Source organism: Carettochelys insculpta, chromosome 14 (genome assembly GCF_033958435.1).
Source record: "Carettochelys insculpta isolate YL-2023 chromosome 14, ASM3395843v1, whole genome shotgun sequence".
NCBI lineage: Eukaryota > Metazoa > Chordata > Testudines > Carettochelyidae > Carettochelys > Carettochelys insculpta.
Window position 1 is genome coordinate 562835 of NC_134150.1, and position 20382 is coordinate 583216.

Below are 20382 nucleotides of genomic sequence, written 5' to 3' on the forward strand. Positions count from 1 at the left end.
CTGGGGCTCTAGGCCGGCGGGAGGCACCGCTGTCTCCTGAGGGATAAAACGAAGCCAGTGTCCTGACCACAAAGAACAAGAGGCCCCGGCCTCGCTCCTGGCCCTGCCCCGCCGCTGGCAGCACAGCACAACACTCCTGTCCTTCGCGCGGATGCCTCGGCGCCTACCGCGCAGCCTCCCGCGGGCTCCCCGCAACCCAGGAGGCGGGTTCGTGGCGCGCTTCGCGGGCAACTGGTTACCATGGCAACCGGCTCAGGCTGAAGTATTTCCTGTGGAAAAGCGCGCGCGCGGGCGCGGGCGCGGGCGCGGCGAGGGGCTGCGTGGGAGGAGGTCCGACCTTCCCCGTGAGGGAATGACAGCGCGGCCCCATGCCACGGCCCTGCTGCCGCTGGGGGCGGCCGGCCCTGGCAGCGCCGGGGGCCCGTCCCAGGCAGCTCCCGCTGGGTGAGTCCGCCCGGGGCTCGCTTTGTCTCGTGCGTCGGGGGCCGGGAGGACTGGGCGCGGCGCGGCACATAGCTCCTGAGCGCGGGGCCCTCTGTGTGGGGGCGGACGGGCCGGCGGGCGGGCGGCAGCGTGTAAGCGCCGTTCCCTGGGAGACTCCCTCCCCACCCGTCTCTCTCTGACTGGGGTCCGGGGCTTGGAGCCAGTGCCGGAGCCTCCGCGGCAGGCGCAGTGTCGCGTAGACAGGGCTTTGCTTTCGCCACCCCCAACCCGCCCAAGTTGTCTCAGTTTCCATCGGCCCATCTGTATTGCCAGTTACTTGGTCGGCGGGGCCTGGCGGCGTGTTGGCATTTGTCCCCCGCCCTCCCGTCGGACAGCGGCGCGCGTGAGCGTGGTGGAGTGCCTCGCCATTCCGCTTCAGCCGCCCGGATGCCTGTCACCAGCCCCGTGTGCCATGCGTCAGGAGTAGCCGCACAGGGTGCTTGGAAATACATGGAACTCATGACATTAATATGCACACCACAACATTTGCTGTAATACTAGTTTCAAGATGCAGCGTTTCCAGTCGTCAGAATACCTGTACAGAAATAAACTGTGGGCTAATGCCAAGGTTCTGAGCCTGCAACTGCTATGGTCTCAATGGACCCTTGTTTCTACGCAGTGACAGTTAAGTATTGGGACGGGTCTAATAAGTAGCGCCCTGCAAATGCATGAGTATCTGTGGCTCAGTTTTGCAGATAGGGATGCAGATGTGGATACAAATTTTGCATCTAGAACCCTGCAGATTTGCAAATACCTGCTTTATTTCCTGGGGTATGCACATCCAGATATAGATTCTGATATCAGCAGCTCATTTTTGTGGCTATGAATGTGGATACATGCACAGGGCTCTCATAAATAATGTAATGGTTAATGAGGCAGAGTGGCGAGTTGAACGTGGAATCTTGGTATTTTAAAGTTCCATTAAAATTCATGCAACATTTTGAAATCGTTGGATGAAAGGAGCTTGACAAGAGCAAAATAGAAAATAATTATTTTAAAGATTGCTTTTTTTTGTGCAGGTACTGGCTGGTAGTACCTGCACTTCACTAGCCCCAGCCAAAAAAGGCACTGGTTTTAATTTCTATTTAATCAGCATCTAATGTATGTGAGGTGATTCACAGGGCATAGAAAAATCAATTGCTTCCATTATAAGCATAAACTGATGACCGGGATTTTACATAAAATGTATTTTTTTAAAAAATTGTTTGTTTATCCTCTTCATGTCTAGTTTCTGATCATGTGCTATTCTCTGCTTATGCTCTCTATTTCTCTGTGACTTTCTCAGCATAACTAGCACTCCTTTTATTGTAGTCTATCCTGGTTCATAGATTTCTGAAGAAGCTCTCTGTGTGTATCTGAGAAGTGTAATCATAGAATCATAGGGCTGGGAGGGACCTCAGGAGGTCATCTAGTCCAGCCCCCTGCTTCAAGCAGGATCAACCCTATCTAAGTCATCCCAGCCAGGACTTTGTCAAGCTGGGACTTAAAAACCTCTAGGGATGGAGAATCCACCACCTCTCTAGGCAACTCATTCCAGTGCGAAGTGGTAGGCCTCATGTATCCAGTTTTCCTGAGTTTGATCAAACTGACCTAGACAATCCTACATCACAGAGCATCTTTCTTCATGCCACTCCCTTGGTGCCAAGCCATGGGGTGTTTTTTAGTTTTGGTTCATATTTAGGGCATATTCCTTTTCTTCCCTGGCTTTGCATTTAGAGTCGGCCCCTGTTAATGCTTCAGTTGCATATGCACGTGCTTCAGTTGCATACATTGTCTTTAGATGACCCAGTGGGATCATTGAGACACAGGATTGCTGAGCCAAATATGAATTATAGCAGTTTTGTAATGTTTGTGTGGTATTTTAGATGCCTAACTGAAACACTTCATCTTGAGACAAAGCATTTGAAGACTTCCTCACTGTTTAATCCCAAATGGGGGGGGTCTTTTTCCACATGAATGAAACTCAGTGGACTTGGGGGACCTTGGCAACCAGCTAGCGTATGCTTGTTTTCTAAACTAGCTTGGATCTCTTCCCAGCCTGCTTACAGCCTCTGTGATCTATTCTCTTCCTGGGGAAGTCTGATTGTGAGTTTACATAAGAACCTAGGAAAAGCCATACTGGATCAGACCAAAGGTCCATGTAGTTCAGTATCCTGTCTTCTGACAGAGGCCAAGGCCTGGTGCCCCAGAGGGGATGAACAGAACAGGGAATTATCAAGTGATATATCCCTTGTCTATCATTCCCAGCCCCAACAGAGGGTTGGGACACCAGCCCTGCCAATAGTAACATAATAACACCATCCCTGCCCATGTTTGTCAAATAGCCATTGGTGGCCTTATCCTCCATGAATTTATCTAGTTCTTTTTTGAACCCTTTTAGAGTCTTGGATTTCACAACATCCTCTGGCAAGGGCATTCCACAGGTTGACTGTGGCTTGTTTGGTTTAAATCTGCTGCCTGTTAATTTTCTTTGGTGACTCCTAGTTCTTGTGTTATGGGCAGGAATAAATAACTTTTCCTTATTTACTTTTTTCACACCATTCGTGATTTTATAGACCTCTAGTATAGTCCCTCACCACTTAGTCATCTCTTTTTTTCAAGCTGAAAAGGCTCAGTCTCATTAACCTGTTCCATACCCTTAATGATTTTTTGCTGCCCTTTTCTGAACCTTTTCCAATGCCAATATATGCTTTTTTGAAATGAGGTGACCACACATGTACACAATATTTAAGATGTGAATGTACCATGGATTTAGGAAGAGATGCTAAAATATTCTCACTCTTAGTATGTATACCTTTCTTAATGATTCCCAACAGTCTGTTTGCTTTATTGACTGCCATCGCACACTAAGTGCACGTTTTCCGAGAATTAGCCACAAAGACTCCAAAATTAGTTTAGACTCTGTCATGGTGTAAGTATACTTAGGATTATGTTTTCCAGTATGCATTATTTGCACAGTATTTACCACCATTGAATGTCACAGGTATTTTTACTGCCCAGTTACACAGTTTTTGTGAGATCCCTTTGAAGCACTTCACAGTTGGTTGTGGACGTAACTACCTTAAGCAATTTTTGTATTATCTAAAAATTTGCCAACACACTGATTATCCCTTTCCAGAAGGGCCAACATATTTCCTGGGCCCCTGGGCAGGATGTGGGGCAGGGACTGCTGCATGCTCCCAGAAGGGGAGAGGCTACAGGTGACCAGCCCTCAGTGCTGCCTGGCGTGTGCTGCACACACACACACACATGCATGCATGCGCATGCGCGCACACCCTCCCAGAGACCTGAGAGCTGCCTGGAATACGACCCACAGCACTCTGACAGCAATTTAAAGGGCCTGGGGCTCAAGCCACTGCCACTACCATGGTAGCAAAAGCGCAGCTGGGAACCCCAGGCCCTTTCAAATCACCAGGCCGCCCAGGCATTCTCCCTCCCATCTTTTGCTCCCCATCTCAGTAGGTCTGCCTCTCTCTCCAGATCTTTTATGAATATGTTGAATAGGATTGGTCCCAGTATAGACCCCTGGAGGACACCACTAGGTACCTCTTTCTATTCCAAAAGCTGACCATTGTTTCCTACTCTTTGTTTCCTATCTTTTAACCCAGGAGTGGAGAACCCCCTGCCCACGGTCCAGATCCACGTGTGGCTTATCTGGATCTGGAACCCAAGGCCCAGGGCTTCCCTCTGTGGAATGGGTTTGGAGCCCTGAGCCTTGCGGGCTGGATCAGGCAAGCCGTGTTCTGGATTCAGACCACAGGAAGTGACTCTGGGCTCCACTGCCAGTTGCTCCTGTTTTCCCAGCTGGGAAAAGGGAGGAGGAGCAGCAGTGGCCTTGGTAGTCTACCAGGAGGCTTCCTACCACTGCTCTGATTGGTCGGAATTCCAGCTTGAAAGTTGGGAGGGGGGATGAGGAGGTGCAGAGCCATATGCAAACAGGGGTGCTGCAGAGGTAAGCTGCACCCTGTCACCCAGACCATGCACCCCTGATAGCTCCAGCACCTCCTTCTATCCAGGCCCCCATCTCACCCCCTTTCTGCACTCTACCACCCCCTACACCCTGCTCCCTCTCTTTCAGGCCACTCACCTCCACCCTGACCCCTCCCTTCCAGACCCCACACCCTCCCTCTCACCTAGTCCCATACTGCCGGCTAAGTCACTATAAATACGCTGGATGTGCTTTGTCCACATGCTTGTTGGCCCTTTCAAAGAATTCTCATAGTTTGGTAAAGAAAGATTTCCCTTTACAAAAAAAAAAATCTTATTCTTCCCCACAAAAATTATGTTAATTTACATGTCTGACCATTCTTTTTTTTAACTATAATTTCAGCTAGTTTAGCCAGTACTGTGGTTAGACTTACAGGCCTTTAATTGTCTTTTTAAAAATTGACGTCATGTTTAGCTATTCCGAGCACAGTTAATAATTCTGCAATTTCACATTTGAGCTCCTTCAGAACTCTTGAGTGAATACTTTCTTCTTCTGGTGACTTCTTACTGTTTAGTTTCAGTTTGTTCCAAAACACCTCTGTTCCCCCATGACACCTCAGTCTGGGACAGTTCCGATTTGCCACCTACAAAGACTGAATCAAGTTTGGAACGCTTCCTCACATCCTCAACATTGAAGACCAAAGTAAAGAATTCGTTTAGTTTCTCCACGATGGCCTTGTCTTCCTTGAGAACTCCTTTAGCATCTCAATCATCCAGCAGGCCCGCTGGTTGTTTAGTAAAACAAAAAAAGCAGTTCTGTAGCACTTTAAAGAAAAACTAACAATATAGATAATGAGCTTCCGTGGGTCAGCCCCACTTGTTTGGATTGGGAAAATTCTGATAAATTATACCTGAGATGAAGAAAATTTAACAGAAAGATAGAAAAGAAAAATGAATAGATAGGTAGGTTCTATCCTATCTGGCTGATTTGTCAGTTTTTATTTACAGGCTAACACAGCTACCTCTCTGACTGTTTAGTGTGCTTCCTCTTTCTACTATAGTTAAAAATATTTGAGTTTTTGGCTAGCTGTTCCTCACATTCTTTTTTGGCCTTCCTAGTTATTTTTAAGTTAAGTTAAAAATAAGTTGCCAGGGATTATCCTCCTTTTTCTTTCCCTCACTATGGTTTAACTTCCACTTTTTGTGTCTCATTGCTTCTTTCACTTTGCTGTTTAGCCATGGTGACACTTGGTGGGATTTTATATTTTTTAATTTGGAGTATACGTTTGAGTCTCTATTATAGCGTTTTTAAAAAGTTTCCATTCAGCTTGCGTGGATTTCACTTTTGGCACTGTGCCTTTTAAGTTTAACTAACCTCCTCATTTTTTTGTAGTACCCCTTTGTGAAATTAAATTACCCTGTTGGGTTACTATAATGTTTTCCCCACCACAGGGATGTTAAATCTAATTATATTATGGTGACTATTTCCAAATGATTCAGCTATGGTCACCTCTTGGACCAGAGCCTGTTCTCCACTTAGAATTAAATCAGGAATTGCCTCTCGTTTTGTGGATTTAAAGACTACCTGCTCCAAGGAACAGTCATTTAAGGTGTTAGGAAACTTCATCTCTGCATCCCACCCTGAGATGACGTATTCCCCCCAGTCAATGTGGGGGAGGAGGGTAATTGAAATCCCCCATTATTACATGTATTGTTATTTTTTTTTCTTTTAATTTTTATTTTACTAGACTTTCTAATCTTTCTGAACTTTTCACATTCTGTATCACCATATGTAATATATTTCTCCTGCAATATTCTTATTATTAGAGCATGGAATTCCTATCCAAAGAGATTCTATGATAAAATTTGAATTATTTAAGATTTTTTTTATCTCATTATATACTTTCTTTCACATATGGTACCACTCCAACACCAGCCCCTGTTCTTTCCCTCCAGTGTATTTTGTGCTCTAGTGTTACTACATCCCATTGATTATCCTCATTCCATCAAGTTTCTGTGATGCCTATTATATCAATATCCTCATTCAGTACAAAGCACTCTAGTTCAGTGTTTTTTAAACTATATTTCTCAGAACACTGATGTTCCATGAACAACTCACGGGTGTGCTGTGAGTGCTTGGAAAAATACACTGATGGTGTATATTTTCTGTTATTAAAACCAGAGACAATGTTACTACTTCATTGATATGATACCTGATTAAATTACTTCATTTTTGTTTTCATGTATATGTTGATTGGTTTTGATTGGTTTTTGTTTTGTTTTGACAACTGTTTTATGACAATTTTCGTAGGTGTTCTGCATAAGAAATATTATATTTGGTGTTCCTTGGTCTCAAAAAGTTTAAGAAACACTGCTCTAGTTCACCCATCTTATGAGTTAAACTTCCAGTGTTTGTATATAAGCACCTTAAAACCTTGTCACTTTTTTAGCTGTCTGGTATTACAAGATGTGAGTGAATGGGGCCTCTCTTTCATTTGACTATTTCTCATTAGATCTTACCTGTATTTTATCATCTTCCATCTTCTCCTTATTAGGACATAGAGACTCTCCATTAATAGATCCAGATCCATCCTGTCCTTTGAATGGTTCAGGGCAGCCAACCTGGGCCCTGTGCTTGGGGGGCCCTCCTGGGCCCAGGGTAACCTGGAGAATTTTTGAGGTGGGGGCTGGCACCGGCAGCAGGGGGCCAAACCTGCCTCCACATTCACCAGTGGTGGCGGAAGCTATGGGAAGCAGAATGGGGGATACAGCCCCAGCCTCATCTGCTCCTCCATCTCCCAGCTGGGTCCCTCTCCTTCACAGTGGTGGCAGGAAGCAGAGTGCTCCAGCTCCAGCTTGCTCTGCTCTGCTGAGCAATGCAGCCAGGAGCTGAGTTTGGGGGACTTCAGCAGACTGGGGCTGGGTTGCTCCAGTTCTTGCTGACATGGTGAGTGGAGGGGAACCCTTGCAGCCAGTGTCAGGCCTCCTGGTAATCCCCTGGGTTGCGTCACTCAGAAGAGGGGTCTTGAGGAAAGGAACGTCATGGAGGCAGGAGAGGGTGAAGCAGGAGTGGGGCTTGGGGTGGTGGTGGCGTGGGGTTGGGGCAGAGCAGGTGCAGGAAGAAGTGGGGTACAGCATACCAGAGGAAGTGGGGTACCAGAGGAAGGTTTGTTCCAGGCCTTGCACTCTCTAAGGGACGGCACTGCATATATTCCCTTAAGCGATGTCTCTGTCTATTCCACATGCTCCTCTATACAACAGTCTGGTTCCATTCCATTTTACATTCTGATCTAAGTTATGGAGGTTTAAATCAGAAGTGATTCCACAAAGTCCACTGATGGAAAAAGTGATGCAGGATGAGAATTAGCTCAGCTACTGAACAAAGACCCTGCGTATCTTTGCTATTCTTTGTAATGATGCTCGTTTCCTCAGTAGGTGTTCCACAGACTCATAGAAAGACATGACTCCTGTCCTAGAAAAGTTATGTAATAAAATCAAATGGAGGGGGGAAGCTGGAAATGATTAAGGCATTATTTGCGAAAACAACATGGCTTAACAACATTGCAAACAACTATGGAAGCTATCAAATTTTGCCACTAAAAATGGCAACATTACAACACAAAGAAGGAAGCAACATAGCTAGAATAACATTGCAAACAGGAATTAAGTTAATTACAAATATAGTGTGTGTAAAACCTGCTTTTTATGGGTCAGCATTTCTCATGGGGACAAATCCCCAGTACTAAAATCTAAATAGTTCCAGGTCTGTGCAGGAGTAGGAATCAAGTTGGAGACATTGCTGCTTGCATGGATTGCTAGCGTATCTTGTCTTGGACTGCTAGCTTCCTGAAGTGAGAATCCAGTCCTTTACTGGACTATCTTTGCTTGTATTTATTCTCAGGCCCTGAGGTGTTGATCTTCTTTGGAACCCTATGCCATGATTACATCTTGCAAGAAGACCTGGGCTCTGGGACCTACTCCCTCATTGAAAGACCCGTGGAAAAAGGACCTCCCTCATGACAGTGAGTGTTAAGTGATGGCTCATCCCATTCCATGTCCAGCCCACTCATACTCACGCCCTTTCTCACACTCCAGCCAGGGGAGGCTAGAAAACCAGTGAGCCTGCATTTTTGACATTTCTTTTTAGTTGCCAGAGATGAGACTAAAAGGGTTTCGGAGGAAGCAATTCTGAAACAGATAAAGGCAGTTAGGTAACTTCAAGGCTCAGCTGACAGGTGCTTCAGAGTTGCTGTTGTGGTGGAGGGTAAAAGTCATAAGCCTTGGCACAAAATTTAAATTCTAAGATGTAAAAGAAAAAAGTAATCTCTGAACTGCATCGAAGAAAAACACGTGGCTTCTGTTCATTCTTCATTGCCATTCCTTGGGAAGGTTTGTTCTCTCTGGAAAGCATGTAAGCCAAACAGGTGAGCTTAGTTTAATGCTTTATTCTTTTTCATGGGTTGACATCTTTTCAAAATGTAGGTAAATGAACTGAAACCAGCTTGTTGAAACATGTTCTGCTGCTTTTGTGCAGTTATACACCACACACGCTCTCTCTGGGTTTCAAGGTCATGCTGGGGATAAAGGTTAAAGCCACGTTGGGAATAGATATTTTGGGTGGGAAATCAAAAACAGTTGTATTATCTAGACTCTTTTTTTTTTTATTGTTCATTCTAATACATTTAAGTTCTGGAACTTTGGCAGCAATTTTGCTATAGATTGTTTTCTCTTCTCTGATTTCTAACTGCTGACCATGGAAGTGTACATCTGAGAGGCTGCCTTGGTCTGCCATAGCAGAGGCCTGAAAATTATTTGTTCATTTCCCATCCGCTACCCATTCCCTATTCAACTAATAACATTCCTTTGTTACGGGGCCGGGGGGACAGGGAGAGGAGAGAGAGATGGGAGTGAGAACCTAAAAGTGAGTGTACTTAGCATTGGACTGTCTCCTACCTGTTGTGGGAATAATACCCCTTAGTTATATGTGTGCAATATCTTTTATTCAAGGAACTACAAATGATATTTGAAAGGTTATTTCTGTTCTAAAGATGAGTCAGTAGTATCATAGGGAGGCAAAGTGACATTCTCAGCAAGACTGATATATCACTCTTGTAGGTGTACAGCCCTTCTCACCATAGAATCTGAGTGCTTCTCAGCTATTTAAGAAGAGAAAGAGCGGTAGCATCTTTCTCTGTGCCTTTCCAGCTGGGTAGGAGAAATAGCTTGATTTGTTTCATTTCTGGTGCGTGAATATGAGAGATCTGATGATGGATGGGAAAGCCCAACTGAAGAGTTAATTTTTGCATTTAGTTCTGGACATGGAGAACTTATTCCTTGGCGGGCTGGGGTCCCTAGTTCAGGAGCTCTGTTCCTGTGAAAGTTCTCTTCTCTACCTGTACAAGCCTCCATCTGTGGTCTGCATGTTCATTATTCTAATAGGATGTGGTTGTCATAGGAAGTTATGGTCACTGAAGGAGAAGTGATGTCTCAGATAGTTTGGGTCACTCTTTTATATAGGGCTTTGACTATCAGGAAAAAGATTTTGCAGAGAGCTGAGTGATTTTATATGGCCGAGGTGGCCAAATTTACTGCCCCTCTGAACTGCATACCTTAATCTTCCAGACTATCTTGCATCAACCTGCAAGACACTAACAACCTTCTGTGCTGGGGCTCAGGGTTTCAACCTTCAACTGTCAGCCTTCTGCCACGTGGATAGACATGGAAGTCGACCATGAAGAAATTGATTTTAGCTACACAATTGGCGTAGCTAAAATTGCATACCAGCGATTGACTTCTATATCTAGTATAGGTATAGCCTGAATCTTTAAAGTTTTCGCTGTTCTAATGCTATCTCACCTCTCACCACTAACTTAGTGAGGATGGTCCTTCAGCTCCTTAAGTCCATCAGGAGGGAGTGTGAGTATGTTGTTAAACTAGGTATATTTGTAATCCTATATGGCTTTTATGAAACTAATCAAGGTGTATTAATCAGTATGTAATTGTCATATCAGATATTTAATTGTAAACACCATTATTAAGTGCAATAAATCCTGTGCTGCTATTACATCATTTGTGGTATTCATGTGATTGCTGCAGGTCCTGCCACCTACCTCCAGATTAGAGCTGTGATTGCTCTTCACAGCTGTGGTCCTGGGTGTAGAGTGTACCTAGAAGTTCTTTGGACAGATTGGCACGCTGTTACCCAAAACAATAGTCCTACCCATATTCCTGACTCCTAGTCAACATGGCTGGAGTTTCATTGCTCTATGTAATGAGTTGCCATGATCAAGCCTGGAGGTCATCAGAGTGTGGTGACTGTCGCAAGGGGGTGGAACACAGAAGAAAGTGGTCACTCTGTTATTTTAGTGTCTAGGGCCCTACCAAATTCACAGCCTGTTTTGGCCAATTTCATGGTTATAAGATTTTAAAAATCATAAATTTCATTATTTCAGCTTTTTAAATCTGAAATGTCATGATGCTGTAATTGAGAGGTCCTGATCCAAAGAGGAGTTGGGGGCGGGGGAGTGATTGGAAGGGTATTGTAGAGACATTTGCTGTATTGCTGCTCTTCTGTGCTGCTTCTGGAGGGGTGCTGCCTCCCTTTCTGGGCAGCTGGAGAGTGGTGGCTGCTGGTTGGGAGATGAGCTCTGAAGGCAGAGCTGCTGCCAGCAAGAGCGCAGAAGTAAGGATGGGTTAGTATCATATTGCCACCCTTACTTCTGTGCTGCTGTCTGCAGAGCTGTGCTCTCAGTCAGAAGTTTCTATTCTCTGGCCACCCAGTTCTGAAGGCAGCACAGAAATAAGGGTGGCAATATTGTGATCCCTCACCCCATTTGAGAACTCTGGTATCCTCTGTGAGATCTGTGTAGTACAGAATACAACCACAGAAAAGACCAGATTTCATGGTCTGTGATACATTTTTCATGGCCATGAATTTGGTAGGGCCCTACCAGTAGCACTGAGGAATCCACAACCATATCAACCCATAGCCTTTGAAGCAAGTACTTTAAAGTGATTTTTCACTTCCTGACAGCATCACTTCAGTCCTACCAAGGTTCTGCTTTGGCCAGCTGCTTTTCATCCAGGGGTTGATTTTTGGCTGACCATCGAGAGAGCTCAAGTGAGATTTTTTTCTGCATTTGGGACCAGAAAAGAACAAAAAGGTTATTCTGCTTGCTTCTAGATTTGTCCTTCATGGTTAGGGTGACCATCCCTCCTGTATTAGGCAGGACTGTCCTATATTTGGGATGCCAAAAAGGCACCCCTACTTATTTTTTAAAAGGGACTTATTGTCCCATATTTGGCAGTCCCCCTGCTGACCTTTTCCACCAGCAGCTGTGCAGGCACAGTTGCTGATAGGAGTCACTTTCCCCAAGCCTCAGGGAAGCAGGGGGAGCCTGGGCAGCTGCCGTGTCCCTGATGCTTCCCGAAGGCTCTGGGAGAGGGCTGGAAGCATCCACTTCCCCGGGGCTCCCAGGGAGCGCCGACGGCTGCTGCTTCCCCGGGGCTCGCTTGGACATGCCCCTCTCCCCATATCTCCCTGTCCCATATTTGGGACAGGGAAATATGGTTGCCCGATCCATGGGTCTGGTTCAGTAGTGAAGAGCACATTCTGGGGAGTGGAGGTATTCGTTCACTAGCAATGCATTGTCATTTAGGCAAGTTTTGTGATTAAGACTTGGTCAGGCAACTTGATGGGGGATAGATCATGGATACTGAAGTCACAAATAAATGAGTGGCAAAGATGGGAGGAGAACCAGAAATCCTGATGCCCAATCCCCTGTGTGGAAATTTTAAGAGTAAAAAGTTCCAACTTCTGACAACACTGTAGAGTTAGAGGTGGAATTGGCAAAATTCTTCAGAAACTATTGGCATTCTTTACAGTGTTCTTCATAAAGATACACAAATAGATTGTGAAAGCTACACTTTGGATTCCTGTAACTTATGTTCATTTGCCAACAGATTTGCCCTAAAGGGCTCATTTTGCCGAAGTTGTTATAACGTTTTGTTCTTGTGTGGTGCTTTGCATGTTCCAAATGATATATAAAGAGGAAGTTGTAGTCATGTGTGAAAAGAGTTTGACTGGTCTCAGCTCACTCAGCTGAAGGGAATGTAACTTTGCTTAGACCGTCTCCTCCTCCTCCTCCCCCTCCCCCTCTCTCTAGTATATGGGAGACACCCTGTGGCTGAGATGTCAGGAAAAGCTCATGGTTTCTTCATTGACCTGAAGTATTTTGGGCTGCAGGAATTGAAAGCTTCACTGTAGTTGCTAGACATCCTGGCTGTGAGCCGGAGAAGGGAGGGAGCTTGAATACCAGCTTTGGTTACCAGCAATATAATGGATGATGTGGAACAGAATTTGAGGGGAGGAGAATATAGGTTTGAGAGAGTCTGACTCAAGACTGAATTAATCTGAAGGATCCCTGCTCAGTCTTTGCTAGACAAGCTGTTTAGAGTCAGTTTTGACAGTCCTGATTTATTTAACATTATGTTTTGTTCTCTTGAAGGGAGTGGACAAGAGTCACTTCTCAATAACAGTAAAGAGAGCTCCTCTGTCCGGACTCTGGTGCTGCCTGCATTGGTCCAGCATAAAACCCTCAGTGTGAACCGGTCTGGCTCTGGAATTCCCCACAGCCTCTACCTGACGGTACGGGTAAGGAACTTCTCATCCACTTCTGAGAGAGGACTGAAAGCCAGAGCAGCTAATAGAACACATTCTTTATCCTCTTGCACTCAGTGCTTTCCTCCTTGAACTGGGTCTTTTCAACTCTGCTGTTATGGGAAGAGGAGTAGTTTATCAACTGTTATATTGGGAACTAGAAGTCACCTGCCTGCAGTGTAAAGGAGCAAAAAGCCAGCTGAACTTCTCAACCAGGGAGTGCCTGAGGCATACAAAGGATTTCCTGTTGACATTAGGCTGCTCTCATCACACCTTCTGGTGCGCGGACATACAGGGAGCATATCTTAGGAAGAGAACGGATGCATTGGGGAAGGCAGGAGACTAGAATGCTCTGCATTAGGATATTTGTGATCTGTTGGGTGGTCTCCTGGGGACTGTTGCAGGCAGTTTGTAAGTCAAAGCTAGCCCCTGGAGTTGCTCCAATTTGTGTCAATGGTTGAATCAGTCCCCAGCAGATCCAAAATCTGGAATTTATAAAAGTTGTTTATAGTCACCTTTGCACTTCCTAGGTACAAGGCTGCACTGAACTTGTCTTAGCTACAGCTAGGAATCAGGGTCATTTCCAGTAGAGGATCCCAAACCAAAAATTGGTACAGGTCGAACCTCTCTAGTCCAGCACCCTTGGGACCTGACTGGTACCTAAACAGAATTTGCTGACCTGTGGGAGTTCAATGTTGTCTAGTAGCATTACCAACTTTTCCACTGCTTACTGGGCTCTTACAAGACATTTAGGAGTAAATTAGAGATAACTAACAGCACAGAACACCAAGAGCCAGGACTGGTGGCTGTAAACAAAACTTATGGGACTATGGGAAACTTGGCCACACCCATGCTAAGTGGACATCCAGCTAACTAAAAGTGTGCTAGACCATGGATACTGAGAGATGAGACAGTGATGGACTAGAGAGATTCAGCTTGTAGTATGAAATCTCAACATTTCCCAGCAGGATGCTTTTGTGTTGGGGGAGGAGGGGAATATCAAAAATATCCTCAGTGTGAAGCTTCACAGTTGATCTGTCTTAATAGTACCACACTCTCACAGCAGAGAGCCCTCCAATGAATAAAGTAGGGAACTTAGACTTTGGAGAACGCCCAACTATTTTTTTAAATCACTCTTAGATTTAGGTTTATGTGGTTTTTAATTCACTTTTAAATTTTTAAAACTAGCTTTTTGTTTCTCAGAATTTATGCTATTATGTGAAGGTACTTTGTTGTAATACTTCATTCCTTGAGTGGAGATGGAAAGGGTGTTGGAAAAATATATCTCAGTCATCTGCAAAGTGTTAGAAAAGCAAATGCAATGAGAAAGTGGTAAAGATTTAGAGGAACTGCTAAGAGTAATGTTGTTAGTGTCGCTGTTGACCTATATAATAGTAATCATTCAAGGATGGAAGAAAACAAAACAAACAAAATAATCCCATACTTTACCTACACCTTATTACATACACTAGGTTGTGCAATAGCATTTGTGAACTACTGATTAGATGGGTGGGGGAGAAGGGGTGGGAATTTCATATGGTGAGGTTAGAACAAAGGATTGCCAGTCAGGACTCCTGCGTTCTGTTTCCATTCCCACCACTTGTTCATTGTTGGACTTTCGGCAAGTCACTTTAATGGTCTTTCTGTAAAATGGACCGTTCCTATCTGTTTCACAGGAGTGTAGTATATGGTCATGAATTACATTTTATAAAATGCTTCTAGACTGTGGGGTGACAGGCATTACCGAAATGCAACTTATTGGTAACTGGCTACAGTCTGAGAATTGTTTTCCTTCAACTTGAAGTTAAAGTCAGAAACATTCCAATATCCTTTAACTATTTTGTTCTGTGTTTTGTACTCATGCATCACTTTCCAGTTTAAGCTCTTCAGAGCAGAGGCTTCTTTGTTTGGCATTGCTCACCTGTTGCAGTCCTTTGTGATAATAAGCATGGTTAACACTGCAAAGTTCTACCAATAACTCTTGTCTTATTTCAGAACATTATAGATATAGTGTAACTAATAAAAGGAGCTTCAGAGCATGTTTATGGGGGTTGGGAGAGAATTCTCAAGTCACTTTGAACACCAAATCTTTGTCCACAGTTACAGTTTTCAGGAAATCTTCCAGCATTACTCCAGCACTAGCACAGTTCCATTGGGGATGCAAAGATGAGAGTGCTAGTGGAGTCTGAGTGATGATGTTTTTCCACTATATCATCTAGACTTTTTTAGCAGGTTTAGATGACATGCTGGTGAAAGCACTAGTGCTCAGTCTAGACTAGTGCACCTATCACAGCTACTGTCAGCAGAGGTGTACTGGCATTAGATCAGAAGCAGAGAAATCTCTATAACCGTCTCTTTGGAGACAGCTTCAAAGTCCTGTCTTCAGTCCGTGAAGGTAGTCCTGGTGCAACACCAGAAGCAGTGTAGTCTTTACTGTGGTAGCAGAAAGGAGAAAGCGTGCTCCTGGCAAGGAGAAGAATGTAGATTTTTGTTTTCAAGTTATTGAATAATTGTTGCCTAAACTGTGATAGTCCCCTTGTTCCTCTCCATCCTTCCAGATCTGTCATACTCAGCTTGCTGCAATTCTGTGCTTCTGAACAGTGGCTTGTTGCAGTTAAAGGGTCCGTGGAAATGAGCTTGCAATGTGATAAAGGGGCAGAAAAAGCCAACATGAATTCAGAAACAACATGTCCTAGAACACAGCAGTGACAGTCTGTGGAACAACTGCACCAGCTAGAATACTGTATACGGGACAAGTCTTCTAGAATGTTAAAGACTAACGATTTTATTTATTAGGTAATGAGCTTTTGTGGGTAACTCTCATTACCTAATAAATAAAATTGTTAGTCTTTAAGGTGATACAGGACTGCTTCCTTTGTTTTGTGAAGATACAGACTAACATGGCTACCCCCTCTGTGTATGGGACTGTGTTTCTCTTCACCAGGGAAGTACTGACAAATAGGAAAGACTATAGACAACAATAAATATGACTAAGAAGTTGGAGGCATTGATTTATGAGGCTAAATAAAACAATACTGTCATAAAGCATTAAAGCAAAAACTAAACTGAATATGTGCATCTTGGCAAAATATGACGAAGGTAGGAAGAAACACAGTAGGACGTAAAGCTTTAAGAACAATGAGGACTTGTTTAAGGTGGCTCAAAGATGGGATTGTAAGTATGAGGAATGGAATGAAAATAAGGAAAGGAAAACTGAGTTTGAACATCAGTGAAAACTTCCTGATGCGAAGGCTGTGTCTACACAGGCACAAATCTTCAAAATACACATGATAATGACTATTTTGAAGATTGCTAATGAGGCGCTGAATTGAATATTCACCACCTCATTAGGATGGTGCCGGCCATGGCACTTCGAAAGCACCACTTTCAAACACCTGTGGCTTGGCGTGGCTACACGGGGTTCCTTTTCAAAAGGACCCGGCACATTCTGAAATCCCCTTATTCCATTCAGCTGAGCCAAATAAGAGGATTTCAAAATGTGCAGACCTCAGTGTAGCCACGCTGAAAAAGACCCCAATGTAGCCACGCTGAGCTGCGGGCATTCGAAAGCGACGCTTCTGAAGCACCCTAATGCTAATGAGGTGCTGAATATTCAATTCGCCACCTCATTAGTAATCTTCAAAATAGCCATTAGGATGGCTATTTTGAAGATTGTGCCTGTGTACACACAGCCTAAGATCTGTAAAACTCTGGTGACGTCTCTTGGTGGATGTGGTGGAAGCCTCATTGCCTGGGTGACCTGAAACTAGACTGGACAAAACAACAGCAAGTGTCGAGAGACAAATAATCCTGCACTGAACTGTGTTTGGGGCTAGATGGATTAAATGACTTAATGCATCTTATCTGGCTCTTGTTTCTGAGTCTATCTGGTTTCATTCCTGCTTAAACTGAGTTTTCTTTCCTCCTCCTTTTTCCCCATCAATCTTGGCTTGACTTGCTTGATTGCAGCCAGGAGATTACCTGGTATGCAATGAAAGGATCAGCCTTAGTCAATGTAATTAAATATATTTTTTCTTATATTGCTGTCTACTTTTCTATTCCCTGCCTACCTTCTCCTTGTTCCTTTCTCTCCAAAATAGAGTTTTCAAAACTCTGAAAAATTACCACTATGTGAGATGCTGATTTCTGGTCTGTAGTTTGTATTTGAGACCATGTGTATTCTGCTTCTTGTCCTTTGGTTTGTGACTGACGCCTTGAAAATCTGAGGGTGATGAACTCTGAAAGACAGAAGGAAAGCATGGTAGACTGTAAGAGGTCATTAGGAAGAGGGCACTGATGGCTGTAGTGGTATGGCAGGAGTTTGATTGGTTTGGAACACCAAGGGGGAAGCAGTTTGATTTTTATCAGGTGTGGAGTTGACTGCATCAGAGTGATGCGGGGAAGAAATGAAGCTGTGAAGACAGCAAAAATGCATCTTGAAATGCTGTGTGATACTGCAGTACCATAATGATTCCAGTACCCTGGGGCACTGTCTCGCTCAGTCAAAATCTCATTCAGTCTATGGTGGGAAGTCTAGGGAGAATTTATGCTTTCTTGAGTAATAATGACCTTTAAAGAGAAAATGATTATATTTTGGATATAGGCCCTGCAGGACAAACGGTGCAAGGGCAAGAGTCAGGTGGAGAACAAGGAGAAACATCATCAGCTACAGCCTCAGTGTAAGACCCAGAAGCTGGGCATAGAGAAGAGGCCGGAGGCTGCTCACAACTGGGACGGTGGAGTGCAGGACCAAGAAGCCTGCATCATGAATGTTGAGAAGACAGGTAAAGGGGGAAGTGTGAGAATTAATGGACATTAATTGTCATGCTTAGCTTTGTCTTAAGCCAGCAAAATCAGAAAAAAAAAACCTGCTTCATAGTGAAATGAAATGGGGGTAAGTGAATTTTGTAAGCTCACAGGTAATGTTTCTTAAATATAAATGGAAACTGATTACTCATTAGGGCAGAGGTGGAGAACCGCCCAGCCCCAACAATGGCTTGCCTGGATCTGGACCCCAAGGCTTGGGGCTCCCTTCCCCAGCATCTAGCCTGAGGCAGGATCTGAGGTAGGGAGCCCGGAACCTCATGGGCTGGGTCAGGTAAGTCCAGGCCAGATCCAGCCCACAGGCTCTGACTTGGGGTGGAGGGCAGGCAGTAAGAGGCTCTGGGCTTTGCATGCCACCTCCACTCTTCCCCCAGGTAGGAGAGCAGGAGCAGAGTGAGGCCTAAAGAGGCTTCAGCCGCCATTCTGGCCTGCATTCTGGCCAGCAGCAGTGGGAGAAAAAGCTTCCTGGAGAGGCTTTCTCCTGTTGTTGCCATTTTGTCAGCTGCAGGAGGAGGTGGCAGTGGCACGTGGGTGTAAGCACACTCACCCCCGGTCTGCTCCCACCCCTTTCTTCTGCCCAGACCCCTCCACCCAGCTCCTGCATTCCCTCCCTCCCACATCCTCCCATCCCACCTGATGCTGCACGCTCCCTCCCAGTCAGATCCCTCGCCACCAGCCCACTCTTGCACCGCTCCCTCACAGCCGCCCAGAGTCCATGCTTCCTCCACAGGAGCCGCTTCCCACACACTGAACCCCCCCCCACAATTTTGGGCCTACCCCAGGCCCCCATCAGAGTTAGTCCGGCCTGAGGAAAGTCCTGAATCTCAGTTTCTGCCTTCTCCACCCTCCCGCCTGTGGTTTGGGAGCTTGAGAGGAATCAGGTGTTTCAGTCAGGGACCACATCAATTGTCAATGAGGTGTTTTTGTTTTTGTTTTTGTTTTTTTGACTGATTTTTCTGAGGGCCAGTGTCTGCCAGGCTCAAAAGAGGTTACTCACCCCTGCAGTAGGGAATGAATGTGATTTAAGGGGATCAGATGCAAACCAGGTGTTTGCGAACAGATAACAAAAATAAGATATCCAGTCAAGTCAGTGACATTAATTTAATCCTTCAGTCTGGAGCCAAATGATCTTGTTTATTTTTTCTCTTTTAAGGAAACTTTGTCACAATGTAACTATAGCTACGCATTCCCCCCAAGTGCATCACTGCCTCCTTCCCTGCTTTTCTGCCTCTTCTTTACCTCTGGTCTTATCCTGTTCTATGTCTGTTTTGCCTAGCACTATAAATGCCTGTCTATGTGCCCTGGCTCTCACGTAAATGTTCTGTTTTTGTCTTCAGTGCCCCACCTGCCAGAAGAGAAAAATGGTTTTCAAGGAGATTATACTTCTTGCTTCGAAAAAACTGCTTCCTATCCAGAAACTTTTCTGAGTCTTAAGCAATTAAGTTAATGGGCTAAATGTGGGACTTCATCTTTGATGTTGAGCAGCTGCTGAGCACTGCATCCACTGTAAGGTGTCCAAGAGGCTGATTGGATCTTGAGAATCATTAGAGCTCTTAAATACATCCTCCCAATTAACTTCCAAAGTGGCCATTGTGGATTATTCTTCCTTTTTGTCCTGCTTCCCACCTTTCTGTTGGCACCATACTAGTGCAAGTGAACGTAAGTGTTCTGTTCAGTGTTGCAGTCTGTTGGTGGGGAAAAGGAGGTGAAGAAAGAGCTTTCCACTAAAGGTAACGAAAAAGTATATTCGTCTTTATGAGAGAAATGGCAGGTCCGATTCTTATCTGCTAATACCACTTTAACTCCAGTCACTTCTGGGGGATTTTCCTATCATACACAGTGCCTTTTTTGTATTCAACCTCTCCCCAACCCCCAGCCAATCCTGCAGCTGGGGCTGCTGAGGTGCCGGTACTCAGTACCAGCAAATACTGGCACAAAAGAAACCACTGCTCATACCAATTCAGGCCCTGTCTTTGGGACGAAAAGGCTATGCAGAAACTGTGCCGGAAATTGGATTGATTCCTGTTATTTATTTGCTCCATCAGAAACTAAATACCTGGATTTGTCCAGACACATCAGTGTAAACCACTCCTTGCTCTGATCTGATCCAAAATTTTGGGTTATCTGTGGGAGTGTCTCTGTTTACCCTGTGTGGGTCTGAGGACAAATTGCATGGGCAAGAGTGCCAGTTGTGGTCGAGAGAGGAGAAGAGTTGTCTTAGTGACCGAAACAGGAAGGAGCCTAAAAAAGGGAGAAGGCATGCCAGCTGGAAATATAAGATTCCAAGAGACATAAAATAATGCAAGGAATAGGTAGACACATGAACTGCAACTTTCTTCTTATGCAGAGGAACTACTGTGTGAAAGTGAGATAACCAGAGTAAAGTATATGGTGATCTAGACTTACAATTTGTCTTCACAGGTCTATGGTACCCTTTTCTCAACCCCGCTGCTGCAGCTGAGTTATTTCCTCCTGTGCTGCCCCTTCTC

General features: G+C 44.8%; 1 protein-coding gene across 5 annotated transcripts in view; it reads left to right on the top strand.

The window, feature by feature from the left end:
- Positions 1-211: 211 nt before the first annotated feature.
- The window catches only part of KIFC3 (kinesin family member C3), a 47497-nt gene continuing 27326 nt past the window's right edge, over positions 212-20382 (top strand). Inside the window, exons 1-4 of one of the 5 annotated variants that reach the window (XM_075008463.1) lie at positions 292-444; positions 8312-8432; positions 12918-13063; positions 17673-17853. In XM_075008463.1, the coding sequence (XP_074864564.1) occupies positions 8348-8432; positions 12918-13063; positions 17673-17853 (412 nt within the window). In that variant the 5' untranslated portion in view covers positions 292-444; positions 8312-8347. Of the gene's footprint in view, positions 445-987; positions 1106-8308; positions 8433-12917; positions 13064-17672; positions 17854-20382 lie in introns of those variants that run through there. The other 4 variants (XM_075008465.1, XM_075008464.1, XM_075008466.1 and 1 more) reach the window with 4 other exon arrangements.